Source organism: Astatotilapia calliptera, chromosome 18 (assembly GCF_900246225.1).
Source record: "Astatotilapia calliptera chromosome 18, fAstCal1.2, whole genome shotgun sequence".
NCBI classification, from domain to species: Eukaryota; Metazoa; Chordata; class Actinopteri; order Cichliformes; family Cichlidae; genus Astatotilapia; species Astatotilapia calliptera.
This window is the reverse complement of record NC_039319.1, coordinates 22,873,324-22,887,473: the sequence shown is the minus strand read 5'-3', so window position 1 is coordinate 22,887,473 and position 14,150 is coordinate 22,873,324. Positions and strand designations below refer to the sequence as shown.

General features: G+C 39.9%; 1 protein-coding gene and 1 long non-coding RNA gene across 4 annotated transcripts in view; one reads left to right on the top strand and one right to left on the bottom strand.

Annotated features, from left to right (window-relative positions):
* Nucleotides 1–44: 44 nt before the first annotated feature.
* LOC113010462 (ceramide synthase 2-like) lies at nt 45–13,356 on the bottom strand. Of its 2 annotated transcripts, none has more exons than XM_026149515.1 (13): nt 13,185–13,356; nt 12,387–12,560; nt 11,514–11,631; nt 10,072–10,190; nt 9,812–9,869; nt 7,402–7,452; nt 6,146–6,238; nt 5,581–5,709; nt 4,904–5,013; nt 4,634–4,787; nt 4,247–4,355; nt 630–732; nt 45–175 (listed from the first exon to the last, which is right to left on the bottom strand). In XM_026149515.1, exons 2-13 carry the CDS (start codon nt 12,551–12,553, stop codon nt 103–105), a joined length of 1,284 nt encoding a protein of 427 aa, XP_026005300.1. In that variant the 5' UTR covers nt 12,554–12,560; nt 13,185–13,356; the 3' UTR covers nt 45–102. The 2 variants fall into 2 exon arrangements, with proteins under 2 accessions (XP_026005300.1, XP_026005299.1); XM_026149514.1 differs by having other exon boundaries at nt 13,214–13,275.
* The window catches only part of LOC113010463 (uncharacterized), an 18,144-nt gene continuing 17,278 nt past the window's right edge, over nt 13,285–14,150 (top strand). For both annotated transcript variants that reach the window (XR_003270347.1, XR_003270348.1), the window contains exon 1: nt 13,285–13,449. This is a non-coding gene — a long non-coding RNA (uncharacterized LOC113010463). The remainder of the gene's footprint in view (nt 13,450–14,150) is intronic.

Genomic DNA, 14,150 nt, shown 5'->3' with positions numbered 1-14,150 from the left:
TTTAACACATTTCAAAATAAGAGGTAAAAAAGGTTTTCTTCAGTATTAAGAGTTTTATTCAATCTGATGGAGCATTTTTAACGGCTGGATTGTGTAATCAGATTACAGAATCCTCAGTCTGATGTTGCGGGTGTGTCCACACTTGATGGCACGTGGATGCAGACGAGCATAGCACCTAAGACGGATGACAGAAATCTTTAGATTAGTGAGATGGAATCTGTAGATCGCTGCTTTACTGAGGGCTGTGATATGTATCTGCTAACACTCAACTTGGAGCCATCAAAGCTCTGGGAGAGCTTACTCCCAGTCAACCTAAAATCTGCCACTGAATTTGATTCTGACAACTGTTCTTTGAAAGAGGAAAATTATTTAATCAGCCACTCAGTAATTATTTAGCCTTGCTAATAATGCATTTTTTCCTAAAAACCTCATGTGCATAAGGAGCAACTAAAGGTTTTACTTCTTCGGACCTTTCCCATGCACCCTGCAAAAAGATGAAATCAAGTGGAATCAGTTTTTAGCAATCCGCTCAAAACATCTTATCTTATCTTAGGGGAATTATCCCCTCACCTCTCTGAGAATGAGTTCAGTCTCGCTAATATTTGTGTGTGCTGGTTTTGTATACATACTTGCGGCAGATTATCCTGTCACAGTTGTACTTCTGAGCCAGCTGCTTCAGTGATGGCTCAATGATGCCCCCTCTCAGACGTAGGACAAGGTGAGGGTTGGAATCTGAGAGAAAGACATGGGTATATAACCATCAATGCAACTTTAAAACATTTAACAAACAGCAGTTTTCTTCCATCGTGGTGAAATCCACCTTTTTGGATGTTATATTCTGACAGGGTGAGTCCATCCTCAAGCTGTTTCCCAGCAAAGAGCGTGAGACAGTAACTTAATGGTTACAGCTACTGTGGGCATGTACTACTACATGCACAGAGCTTTGTTAGTTACACCAATCCAGTTATAAAGCAAAATGAATGTAGTAATACTGTGCACTGAGTTCCCAGACAAAAATGATCGTTTCAGAAGTTAAGGAGAAGAAAGTTTATAAGCTTTCTGTTCACCAGCCGCTCAGAAACTCAGTGAGCAGAGCGCTGTGAACAAGTTTTATCCAGTGCTTTGTTTTTAATCTGTCCTGCTGACACTGCTGCACAGAGGGAGTAACTAACGTTGGGATGAAACTCACTAACAGGTCGCAGATTAACTGCAAGTGTTTGCTATGATGAATGACACAAAGGTACAATAAGAATGAAATAATTATTGAAAAAAACAAATATAGAAGAAAAGAGGAAGAGAGAAAAGCGAGGACAATTAAGTTTCATGATTTAATCCAGTTAAATATTGTTTTTCAGAAATTCCTTCAACTTTATTCTACATATTTAATTTAAGACTAATAGATTTAAACTAAATAGAAAAGAAGAAGTCCTGCTCTTAGTAGCATTGATAATATAAGAATTAAGGCAAACACTATTGATTAATAAAATATGAGTCATCATTAAGCCCACATGAGAAACGATAAAAGAGAGAAGTTGAGCTTTTTCTTGTGAACAAACTGAATCACTTCTAGAGTGAATCTTTCTAATCACCCATCAGGAGCTACGACATTTTATTCCAAAACAAAGGGCTCATGGAAAGACTTCCATCACAGACCATAATCCTTTTCGTCTCTTCTTCTGCTGGAACATTTGTAACTATGTGTGCATTTTAAAAAAACAACTCCTTCACGAGAGAGAGAGGTTTCACATAAAAGTGATATTATGGTCATTAAACATTTTTGCAATTCAAGTCTGTGGACCTCCTTAGTGTGGTTGTAGAAGCTGCCAGCAGATGGCGATGCACAACAGCGGTGATAGTGACACTGTTTAATCTACAGTACTGTGTCTGTGAAGGTTCTCGGTCATCCAGGTCATCATAGTCTAAGGTGCTCGGAAAAACCTCAGGAGTCTTCTCCAAGCACGGCATCCCAATGTACTTCAGACCCAGCAACACACTCAGCCAAAAACTGGTTCATCCCAAAGACAAAATTCCTAAACACAAACTCAAAAATGTGGTGTATGCTGTGCAGTGCAGCGAGGAATGCCCAGACCTCTACATTGGAGAGACCAAACAGCCACTTCACAATGCATGGCACAACATAGAAGAGCCACCTCCGCAGGACAAGACTCGGCGGTGCTTCTCCATCTAAAGGACAAAGGTCACGCTTTCGAGGATGCCAAAGTTCACATTTTGGAGAGTTTGAAAGAGGACTGAAAGAAGACATCTCTGTCCACTGTGAGCGACCATCTTCGAACAGAGGCGGTGGTTTACGACACCAACTGTCGGCCATCTATAATCCAGTTCCCTTCCCAGACACCTTAACGCCCACTCTCATCCTGGGCCATCTGACCTCACACGAAAGTGGGTTTCACAATGAGCTCACCCCAAACCTTGGCTGATTGTGACCTACACCCGTCTTCACACCTCGGCTTGTGTAATTAGGTAGAGGATCATTAGGGGGTCCATGTCTCTCTTGGGGGGACACTCCCACAGGGCTTAAATCTGGGACTCTCCACCATTTGCCCTTAGAACTGAAGAAGCTTCTTATGAGAGGTGAAACGTGTTCAAGCAACTTAAAGAAGTCCAGACGCTCCTTAGACTACAGTACTGTGCAGAACTCGTTAGCCACCCTTACTTATTTGTGTAAAGTGATCCTGGAAAAATAACACAAACAGTTCTCCAAGATTTCTGAAGATCTTTCAAAGTTTTTGTGTTTATTTAAGACTCTTATTACTGTTCTATAAATCATGAAAGCATTAAAAAGGCACCTAACCTAATGATGAATCAGTGACTGTATGAGATTTGATTTTTTGTTATAATCATTGGGATGAACTAGTGTTGTGTCTACACAGCTCACCAACAAAATAGTTTTTAATTGTATTTTTTGCCACTTAAACACATAATTTGTTCCAATTTCTTTTATAGAATCTAAGAAAAATACATCTGGCACACAATGAAACACTATGAATCATGGACTGTCCTCCCCAGAGTCCGGGCATCAACATTATTCGAGCAGTGTGGGATTTTTTACACAGAGAACAGTACAAAAGGCAGCGAACATCCAAAGAAGAACTTTGAATGCCCTTCAAGAGGTTTAGAGCAATAAACTTTTTCCTTCTATGAATTTTTTCCACTTCTGCGTAAACACTTTTGACTAAATGGCTGCACCTCCACCCCATCTTCCTGGGTGGCTGAAGACTTTTGCACAGCACTTTAATTCTACTTAATCACATACTGAAATATTTTTCAAAATCCATCCCTCCATCCATTTTCTTCCGCTTATCCGGGGCCGGGTCAGGGAGGCAGCAGCCCAAGAAAAGAGGCCCAGACCTTCCTCTCCCCAGCCACCTCCTCCAGCTCGTCAGGGGGAACACCAAGGCGTTCCCAGGCCAGCCGAGTGATATAATCTCTCCAGTGTGTCCTGGGTGTGCCCCGGGGGTTTCTCCCGGTGGGACAGGCCCGGAACACCTCGCCCAGCCCAGGAGGCATCCTTGTCAGATGCCCGAACCACCTCAACTGGCTCCTTTCGATATGAGGAGCCGGTTGAGGTGGTTTTCAAAATCTTTAACCAAAAAAAGAAATAAAGGTAGAAAGACTAAATGATCATTTTATTTTCAGCATTTAAATGTAACAGTATTTTACAGTAATTAAAGAGCACTTCTATCTACGCATGAACATACATCAACCTGCTCTTTTGTTTCGATATTGGTTTATGTTCGTGTTAATAATCTCTGTTGTACTTTTAAATGTTTGCTTCGTGAGCCTAATAAATAAAAAGAAAACCGTGTGCAGTGAAGGCTACAGTGGACATTAGCAAGCACAAAACATTTCAAATGAAGGCTGCCGTCCCTCTTTAAAGACAGTGAATCACTATGGATCATTGTACAGCGTTACTGAGGCTCAGGATTGTGCTTCCTGTGTGTAGCAGGGCGCTATGACACCTGTTTTATGACACCGGCTTTAAAGAGAATGTTTTCTGCTTCAGTTTCTCACAGTTAAAAGTGAAGGACAGTAGCATCATCTGACTCACAGACACCGCTCTGACTGAACACACCCAGTTCACATTAGTAAAGGAAAACAACAGACGGAGAACGTTCCTACTGAGCTTTACGCATTCTGTCCACCACAGACGACCTGTGGTTGGCCAGGTTGTTAAGGACACAGCTGTTGGTGAGCATAGACAGTTTGGAGTTAAGAGAGTCTTTACTTTTCTCCCAGTAACAGTCAACTCCTGGGTCCTTGTTCTCCTCTCCCCCTTTTTCCTCCTCTTCCTCTTCAACCTCACTTTCTTCATCACTGCGTTCATCTTTTTCCAGCTGAGGAAGAAAACAGAAGGTTTCACACTACAAACTACGAAGAAGGTCCAAAAACAAATGAGTGGGTGACACTGATTTATTTTCTTGTGACCACAGGGCTGTGAATGAGGACATAAAGCTGACTGGTTCAATTTTCTGGATGCTCCCTGTCGTCCTTTTAATTGGACTCTTTGCTTGTTTGCATCAAGTGGTATCACGTAAGAATTAGAACTGCAAAACAATTGAAAACATGTCAGAGACATCTCGTGACGCACTATAGCTTCACTGCTCTTTCTCACCTTGCCTTTCAGGAACTTATAGAACATGTGCAAGATCAACTTGGCCCAGAAGATGTGCAGACCTTGCAGCACCATCAGCAGGATGTTAAAAAAGTAGTAGCCAGCAAAAGGCTCAAACACCTCCATGGACAGTACCAGGGTGGTGTGAATGATTCTGTAAGTAATCGAATAGCTAGAGTCAAGTTGCTGATGAGAGAGTTCAAATTCATCCACACTTCTTTTACAGTTATCGAGCAATTTAACGACAAAAAAAGGAGAATTATCTCTTACTTGCTGGGAAAAATCACCAGCCGAGTCACGAGGAAGATCACAGCGAACATAACAAACAGGGTGTCACACGATCTCCTCCAGCCAGCGCCGTAGTTGAACATCTTTGCAGGCTGCAGAAATAATAACCGTGCAATAAAGTCACATAGCAAATCCCAACAATAGTGCTATGTAGATATGGATAATGAAATAACAAACTAAATGTTTTCAGAATGGGGAAAAACAGCTCAGTCTTTAAGTCAAGCAGAACACTAAGAACGCCTGCTGTTTTCTCATTTTCAGTGCAAAAATAAAAAGCATCAAGCAGCTCAGGTTTAGAAGCCTGATGTTATTCACAATTGTGTCTTTTGCACAGGTTAACAAAGGTCAGTCAGCACCGCTAGCTATCATGGCACAATCACAGGATCCTTCTGCTTCCTGCAGGCTACTGCAGAGGTCTTAGATAAATATTTTCTAAGAATAGCCTAAAGTGCAGTTTGAACTTCTGATTGTAGTTTGTACAGTCAGTTTTTCTCATTTCTTTCAATTTTCTACATTAATGTAGGATGTCTGGCCAAAGTGAATATTATATTTTTAAAGATTCCCAAGATGTTTTTTCCTGCACATGTAAAAAAAAAAAAAAGACCGTAAATGACCTTTATTTTACCTTTAGAGCATAAATAAAAGGATCTGCAGGTTACCTCTAGCAGGATGTCAGAGGAGTCGTGGAGCAGCATGACCAAGGTGCCGATGCGAATGTAGTTGGCACAATAAGAGAAACTGAGCAGGAAGATGGTAGCCAAGTGGTGGACGACCTGTTCCTTAAAATCCTGCAAAGGCAAACATGCAGTGAGCAAAACAAAAGAACCATCAGATGTCAACAGAAGACAGTCACTCATTAACCATGTGCTGGTCAGGTTTCTCATTAAAGCAGAAGTGAAGTGAGAGAAACATGAAATATGACCACAGTTAGACCAACATCATCCCAACAGCTAACTTCTGTAAAGGGCATCTGCTGCGTGAGACAGGAAGAAATCTGGCAACGCACTCTGTGGTGGAATGTGTGAAACATGCAACTCAGTCAGCAGCAATCTGTATATAAACTCTGGCGTATCTAAAAGGGCAGCGCACGCAGTGAATCAGCTGCTTTCAATGCAATGCTTGCGTAACAAAACGGGCCGTTCAATGCACAAGCGCTTCTGTTTAAATAAACACTTTGCTACGTGTCGCCGGGGCTGAACGCAGCCTGTTGTGTAACATCCTCACCTTCCTCTTGACATCCACAGAGATCCGAAGGAGCAGAGAGCCATAAAATCCCAGCTCCAGCATGTAGTACCAGTAGTGAGCTCTCTCCATGGGCTGAGGAGGACAAATATAAAGGTGATTTTTTTTATAAAATACCTGGACTTTAAATACTGGCAGAACAGTAGGGAGCACTGCACCTACACAGGTGGAGGATTTGAAATGTATTTATAAGCTTTTCTGTTTAAGAAAGGAAGGGAAACTATCATGAATAATTCTAGCGTGTCGCTATCCTTACACTTGCCACCGAAGCCTAAGAATCTGAGCAACTCATTTTGTTTTTAGTCCCACTAGGCGGTATAATGGATCACTCTTTGCCTATAAACTACAATTAGATGGATTGAAACTATTCTCAGCCATGACGGTATTTTTATTTATTTTTTCATACATATACATACATACATACATATGTATGAAATATATATATATATATATATATATATATATATATATATATATATATATATATATATATATATATATATATATACATATATATATACATATATATATACATATATATATATATATATATATATATATATATATATATATATATATATATATATATATATATATATATATATATATTCTCGTATGTGTGGCACAATGTGTTTTACTTTCCATTTTTAGGGATTATTATGCTTACTTTTAGAAACCTGTAAATGTATTTATCATAGACTTTTTATACACATAATTTATTACGTATTATTATTATTAGTAGCAGTAAATATGAATATAAAATATTTTACTTTTCTAAATATAGAACCAGGATGCGTTAAATATCAAACTAATGCAGTTTCATGGCCAAAGTTAACGACCAAGCCAAATCAGTAACCGGGTAAATGTGCGATTTTTTATAATAAGCCGTTAATTATCAGGGCCTCTAATTCTTGGCTTGTTTAGATTTATTTAACCCCATCTTGAGTAACTGAATATAATCAAAGTTACACATGCACATATTTAACTTTTTAACTTCATTTCTGACATCCTGGCACTATATAAATAACCTGGTTAACTCTCTGTAGTTTGAATGCCGTACATGAATTTACTGTATTGTGCTTGTTTTACAGCTCCTCTGTAAAATAGGTGTAATTGGATTACCTATCCGTACACAGGTTACACTTTCAACATAAATAATGAGACTTTCACAACGGTTATTTTAATGGAGCACACTCTGTTTTACCAAAGTAGTCATGTGGTGTATGTAATGTTTTCACCTGAAATGGATACTGCCTCCAACATTCCCTGAGGTCCCAGAACCACGGTTTCTGCACAGACAGGGAAAAATTTAGAATAAACCTGAAGAGGTGGAAACGTATGAAAGGACAGAAATAACTTTCAGATTATCCCTCATAATGTCCTCCCGATTTCCACACCTGTTGTCCTCAGGGGTCAAAAATGACTCCATCTGGTTTGATTGATACTTAATTAATATGAAGTGGATTTTTCCCCCACTTTTAATTAAAACTTAATTCAAACATTTTGACACGATTTCTTTATTCCATTTCAAATTTATGTCTGATAAAACCTCATTTAAATGAAATGTGTCTTTGTTTTTGGGTAAAAAAAATAAATTAAATCATCAGTTATTGTGATTATCGTTTCACAACCAGAGTTGGTTTCTTTAACAGATGATCACAGACGGGTATATGTCAAAGTTAATTTAGGAAGCTGTTTTTAAACTACTTCAAGTTTTTCACTGGCAGCAAATAATCACATCTGTTGTCTTCTGGGGTCAAAAATGACCGCATCTGGTTTGAAAGCAATAAGTATAAAATATCATCCATCTCTGTGTTTCAAGGTTTTATACAACTTTATTCCAACTCATTACCTGACATCACATACTGCACATGTTTTTATCTCGTAGTTCCCCGGTTTACTTGGGATGTTCTGTTGGAATGGACAGAGTCCTCTGAAGGGGACTTGGTGCTCACACAGTCATATCAGTACCTGGATCTTACATCACAGCAGGAGAAACACCCACTTGTTCCATACACCTCCAATGGGAGCATGTTTGTGTCATGAACAATGATCATTTATTGTTTCTTTATCAAGGAATGATATCCTTTTTGCGATTCTGTGATTAATCTTGTGTCAGTCACAGTAGCATGAAAACTGCCCTAAAAGACTCTGGATGTCATAAACTGGCCGTAGCGACTCTACTGGATGCACGGCAGTAAGAATCAACACACCCACATATGCCTACAGCTGCTCTTGATCCATTTTTCTTCCTCTCTTGTTGTCCCTCCTTGTTTGTCATTGAGTTGGCTGTAGAGCAGGTCATCTGCTAATTGGATGGTTGTTGGTTCAATCTCTGTGTGCTCTAGTCTGGAGTTCTTACCAAGGTGTCCTTGGACACGTTACTGAACCCCAACTTGGTCTCTGATGCATCCATTGGCATGTGAACGTTAAAAAGCATAATACAAGCAGAATACATGGTGTATAATGCTTTCAGCGCTCGCGTAGAAAAGCAATCTGAGGATTTTAGGTAATCAGTATGGGACCTGGCATATGTGCCGTGGTAGATTGTCTTTCTCTGTGACGCACGAGAGAGTCCTGCATCGTCTGTCACTGGGAAGGATAGAAGACCAGATCAATGTTTCCTCATATTACTGCAAATATTCCTGTCTCAGCTGACTCCTCGTTCTTGCTTGATCTTCATCATAATTGAAATAGAAGATGTGTAGTCCTCTGACACATCTTCTATTTTAGTTTCACATTCTGAAAATTCAAGAAACTTCAAGAAGCCCAGTCACTTTCTTTCCAAGCTCTTCAGACTACCACATTCTGGATGCCTGAGAACCTACTTGAACATACTTCAGATTCTTCATCACTTTCCTTCACTTCATAGCCTTCTTCCACTTCTGCAGGTGGGTGATGTGATTTTTCAGAGAAAAGGTAGCATTTGATCTAAATATTGGCAATATTTTCTTTATCTTCTAACCCTGGATCTTCCTGAACATTGATTATTCCTCCTCATTATACTAGAGGACAATATGTGCATTTCTTTACTGGTCATTCCTTTCCACAACATGGTAAAAAAATTATCTCACAAGCCTCCATTGCACTGGAGGCTTGTGAGATAATTTCTGTGTAGGTATTATTGTAGAGTCTACCTTACAATATGAAGCACCTTGATGCGACTGTTGTTGTGATTTGGTGCTGTATAATTAAAATTGAATTAAATGTAGAGCACCTGCCTCCTCATTGTGCTTCCTGTTTTGTTGTTGTTGTTATGAGCATTGCATGACCCCACACATCAGTGATCCAAGATGTTTGAAAGCAGTATGGTATGAAAATATGGCCCTTTGCAACACTTTTTACTTTGGGCCGTTTTTGACCCCCAAGGACAACAGGTGTTACAAAATCCAATAAAACCCCCATAAATAAATCAAATTACTTATTCCAACTTATTCCAATCATGCATAGCATAGTACTGAATAACTTCACTTATTTTCAGACCATTTAATGAATAAAAAACACATTTTTGATAGCAAAAGATTTCTTTTTGGGACAAAAATGACCCCAGGACAACACAAAGGTTAAATTGATTTTTTTTCACTCACTTATTGTTTTAGCATCAATAGTAGGAGTAAAATGTCATTGCTATAAAATGTTGTCACTCACATCAACCAGGCAGGACAATCCAGCCACAAAAGCTGTGAGGTAGAAGAAGAACCTCCAACTGAAAGACAGCGACTGAGATGAGAAACTCTGGCCATTTAAAAAAGCACTTTAAAAATGTAACCAGCCAAAGCTTTGGACAGTGTCAGAGTTCTTGCGAGCTTTTCCAGGATCGGTCATTGTGGAGACTGGTGGAGGATCTTCTATTGAAGGAACTCATCAGTAACTGGACAATGACGGAGGCGTGGAGGGGAAATACTTACGCAGCTTCACCAAACTTCTTGGTTTTAGACGGCTTGTCTTGGCTCCTGCGACGCTTGAACCACGTCTCTATTTGTCTCTGCGTTTTGCGGCACGACAGCATCAAGCCTTCCATTTCACTCTGAAACAAAAAACAGCACAGAATGAGTTGAGGTGGAGCAAGCGACGCTCGAATGCAACGTGTTCGTATTGTTCTTTTAAAACGTACTTTAAGAAGTTTGTAGTGCAGTAAAAGTAAGTGCGACGTGCAGGCTTCGATTTATTTCTCCTGTTCAAACCCATTTGAATATAGCTGACATCATTTTTGAGTATATTTATTTTATTATTTCTTATTAATGTTTACATATGTAGCATTCATTTCATTGTTTAGTGAAATTTGTTTAAATAATCTTGATCACATGTTCATTTTGCTTTCCAAAAAAAAAAAATAAACTTAGTCAGAAACTTTCTATATGTATCTAAACAGTATTTTAAAAGTTATAACCTGTTACTATATTGTACATAACAAAGTCATAAAAAATAATGTGATATTTACATATCATTCTTTATATGCCTACAGTGGAAACAATGGCAGAAAGAAGCATAGTTTTAAATAGCTCTATATAGCATTATTAACATGTTGACCTTCAGATCAATCTACAGGGGTCAGAGGTCAAATGTGACCTGCTATTTCAAGTCTTTGTCTATATGTTAAAAGAACACACCACACTTGTAAGAATCATAGTTTCTAAGTTCCATCCATCCATTCGCTTCCGCTTATCCTTTTCAGAGTCGCGGGGGGCGCTGGAGCCCATCCCAGCTGTCATAGGGCGAGAGACAGGGTACACCCTGGACAGGTCGCCAGTCCAACACACAGGGACAGACAACCATTCGCACTCACATTCATTCGCACATTCACACCTAGTGGCAATTTGGATTATCCAATTAACCTATCCCCACAAGCTGCATGTCTTTGGACGGTGGGAGGAAGCCGGAGTACCCGGAGGGAACCCACGCAAACACGGGGAGAACATGCAAACTCCACACAGAAAGACCCCGGCCTGATGGTGGAATTGAACTCAGGACCTTCTTGCTGTGCGGCAACAGTGCTAACCACCGTGCCACCGTGCACCGTTTCTAAGTTATGAGGCTTTTTGTCAGTTTTCAGCCAATAAGTCATTAAGCTGACCCTCCATATTTCTTCAGTCTTTAGAGCAAAAGCAAATGTCTGCTGGACTCATTTCTATTTAGCCAGAAGCCTGTGAAAGGTCACAAGATGACCTTGTGGGGTTGTGTGTTTAATGCTGTGGGGGAAAGGGAAAACAAAGTGCTTTTACACACAAATTTAACTTTCAAATGAAAACACGCCAGTTTAATCATTTGAAAAACACCTGACTTTAAAGAAATACAAATTCAAAGACTAAGCCACGTGTTTGCATGCGTGCAGAGGCCTCCTCAGGCTCACCTGTGTCGGCTCTCTCCTGTTCTGGATGTAAAACGACTCCAGATTCGGCGATGGTGCAGCGGTCACTTGAAATCTATTCTTCACCCCAAGACACCTGGCCATGGGTGGGGCAACAAACCTGAGGGCAGAGAGAACAAAAGGTATCTTAGAAAGAGGACGGGGGATACTCGGGGTAGCAGTCACTGTTTAGCTGTAAATAGAGCGCTGGGTGACCAGCGTGTGACTGCACTTACATATGAATGCATTGTATTACCACTCACTTAGCAACACAACAGTTAAAAAACATTAGGTTAAAGCATTGTTACAAACCTGCAAACAAGCCTGCTTTTATTAGTTAATCATAGCCATGCATGATTTTTTTCCACTCCAGGAACATGAGATCATTTGACAATCACATGACATCTTAAGTATGATTAACAAGCAATTTGAGTCTCTTGACGCATCTTCTGCTTGTTTGCTCACAGCTAATATGTTAAATTACCTTCATTTAGGTTTGAACATCTCTAATTTTCTCCCTCATTTCATTTCTGTTTATCTTCCTCTCTAGTTTCCAGAGTCTTTCTCCCCCCATGCTAACAATGCCAGCTCCACTCACCAAAAACACAAAAACACCTGCTCACTGTCCCACAGCTCGGATCCTCTTACAAAGTCCTCTCTATTGATACTGTGGATGGCTATAGGAAGCAAATGCAGTGCGACTACTTTTTTCCCCAGTGGTGACAACGACTTCATATGATTGCTGTATTTTCGAAAAGACTTGTAAGTGCTGTTTCAGCTTCAGTGGAGTGAAATGTTTGTGTGCTCTGCTGCAGACCCTTCACTATCTCAAACACTCACTCACCCATTTCAAAACAAAGAAGGCCTGTGTGCTACCTTTCAAACATGTAGCGGAGGGCTACGAAGCCGAGGGCGAGGGGCAGAGCGATGAGAAGGTCCAGGGGTCTGGGGCGGTTGGAGTCCCCCATTTGTTCCATGTCTCTCCAGGTCACACCAGGAGGAAGCCAGTAGTCCTCCTTCCATAAATCAGGCAGCATCTCCATTTTTTTTCTGATGCACAGGTGAAGAAGAATAAGAGAACATGGTGGACAGAACAAAATAAGAATAGATTAGATTTACTGTCATTTAAAGGTATATAACTCAAACTGTGAAATTAAGTTTGGCATCTAATCTGAAGGGCAAATAATATACAATATACAACACACACACATAGACACAAATGCACAAACCAATTATATTATGTACAGCACACATTAGAGGTTTCCACACAGTTAAGCTTGAGCGCAAACAAATATGAATTCATCCAGGTATAACAGCAGGTGAGGTGTCACGTGAGAGAGACAGCAGCTACAACAAGAAGAGCACTATGTTGGTGCATCCTAAGCATCCTATGATCCTACATCTGTCACCTCAACTACAATATGTTATCAAAAATCAACAATAATAATAACTCTTAAATAAATAAAAATGTCCCACAATAAGAAAATTCCTGTCCTACAAGATCAGAATTAATCATCCTAACAACCATAAAGCACGGGTCAGGTGAATAACGATCTCTTTTAAACAAAGTGCAGAGAAATAGCCGACTGCACTTCAGTTGGTTGTTTCCATGGATAAACGCAGTAAGCTGCAATGAGACCGCCGAAAGAAACGGGATCCAGAGCAGAAACCTACCGACCAGGACCTCCGTGTGAATTACAAACCGAATTAATGAGGCAGGAATCTGAAAGAAAATCCAGCTTAAACCGAGATTTCAGGCTGAGCCCTGGGTGGCTGACGATGCGCCGTGGTGCTCCTGTGTCCTGAAGACGACAGCAGATCCGAGCCGCTCGGTCATCATCGATCTGCAACGGTTGTTAAGTCAGACGGGGTTTTAAAAAAAAATGAAGCGGGAAAGGAAGCTGTGGGACAACCTTCAAAAGTAAAAGCCCTCGGAAGAGTATGTTGTAGCTTTTAGTAGTTTATTTACTTCGTTTTAGTGTCCCCCCCGATAAATTTGTATAAATATAGAGTAAATAAAGAAATATCACTTCTCTCTCTTTAAGTCCAAACTGAAAACTTACTTGTTCAAAATAGCTTATCGCACGTAACCTCTTCACTCTACTATTTTCAATTTGTTTTATGTCTTATGCTTTTATGATTGTGTAAACTGTTTGCTTTTATGTCGCTTTTATTATTCTGCTGTCTACAGTGTCTTGAGTGTTTTGAAAGACGCTTTCAAATAAAATTTATTATTATTATTATTATTATTATTATTAGTATTATTATTATTATTAATTTATTAATTTATTTTGAATATCATTTTTAATTAATGTAAGCATATTTTATTAACACCTCATGCTTTTTGACCTGTATACAGCCAAATACAGTCAGGTCGTGGTAGGTTCAAAAATGTAGCAGTGAACCTTTATTGTGAAGACTTCCGGTCTGCTCTGTCTGTCTGAATGATTGATAGCTGTGGGGGGACTGACGCACCAGGGGTGTCTCCGGCTCAGGGGGAATGATTCACAGTGTGAAGTGGGCTCTGTGGTTACCTTTTAAGTTATAGTGGGTGGGCAGGCTATTGCTGATTGCTTGCTACAATTTAAGCAGAAGGATAAGTGGTTAATAGCTGGGAAAGCAGGGATAGGCCTATTTTCA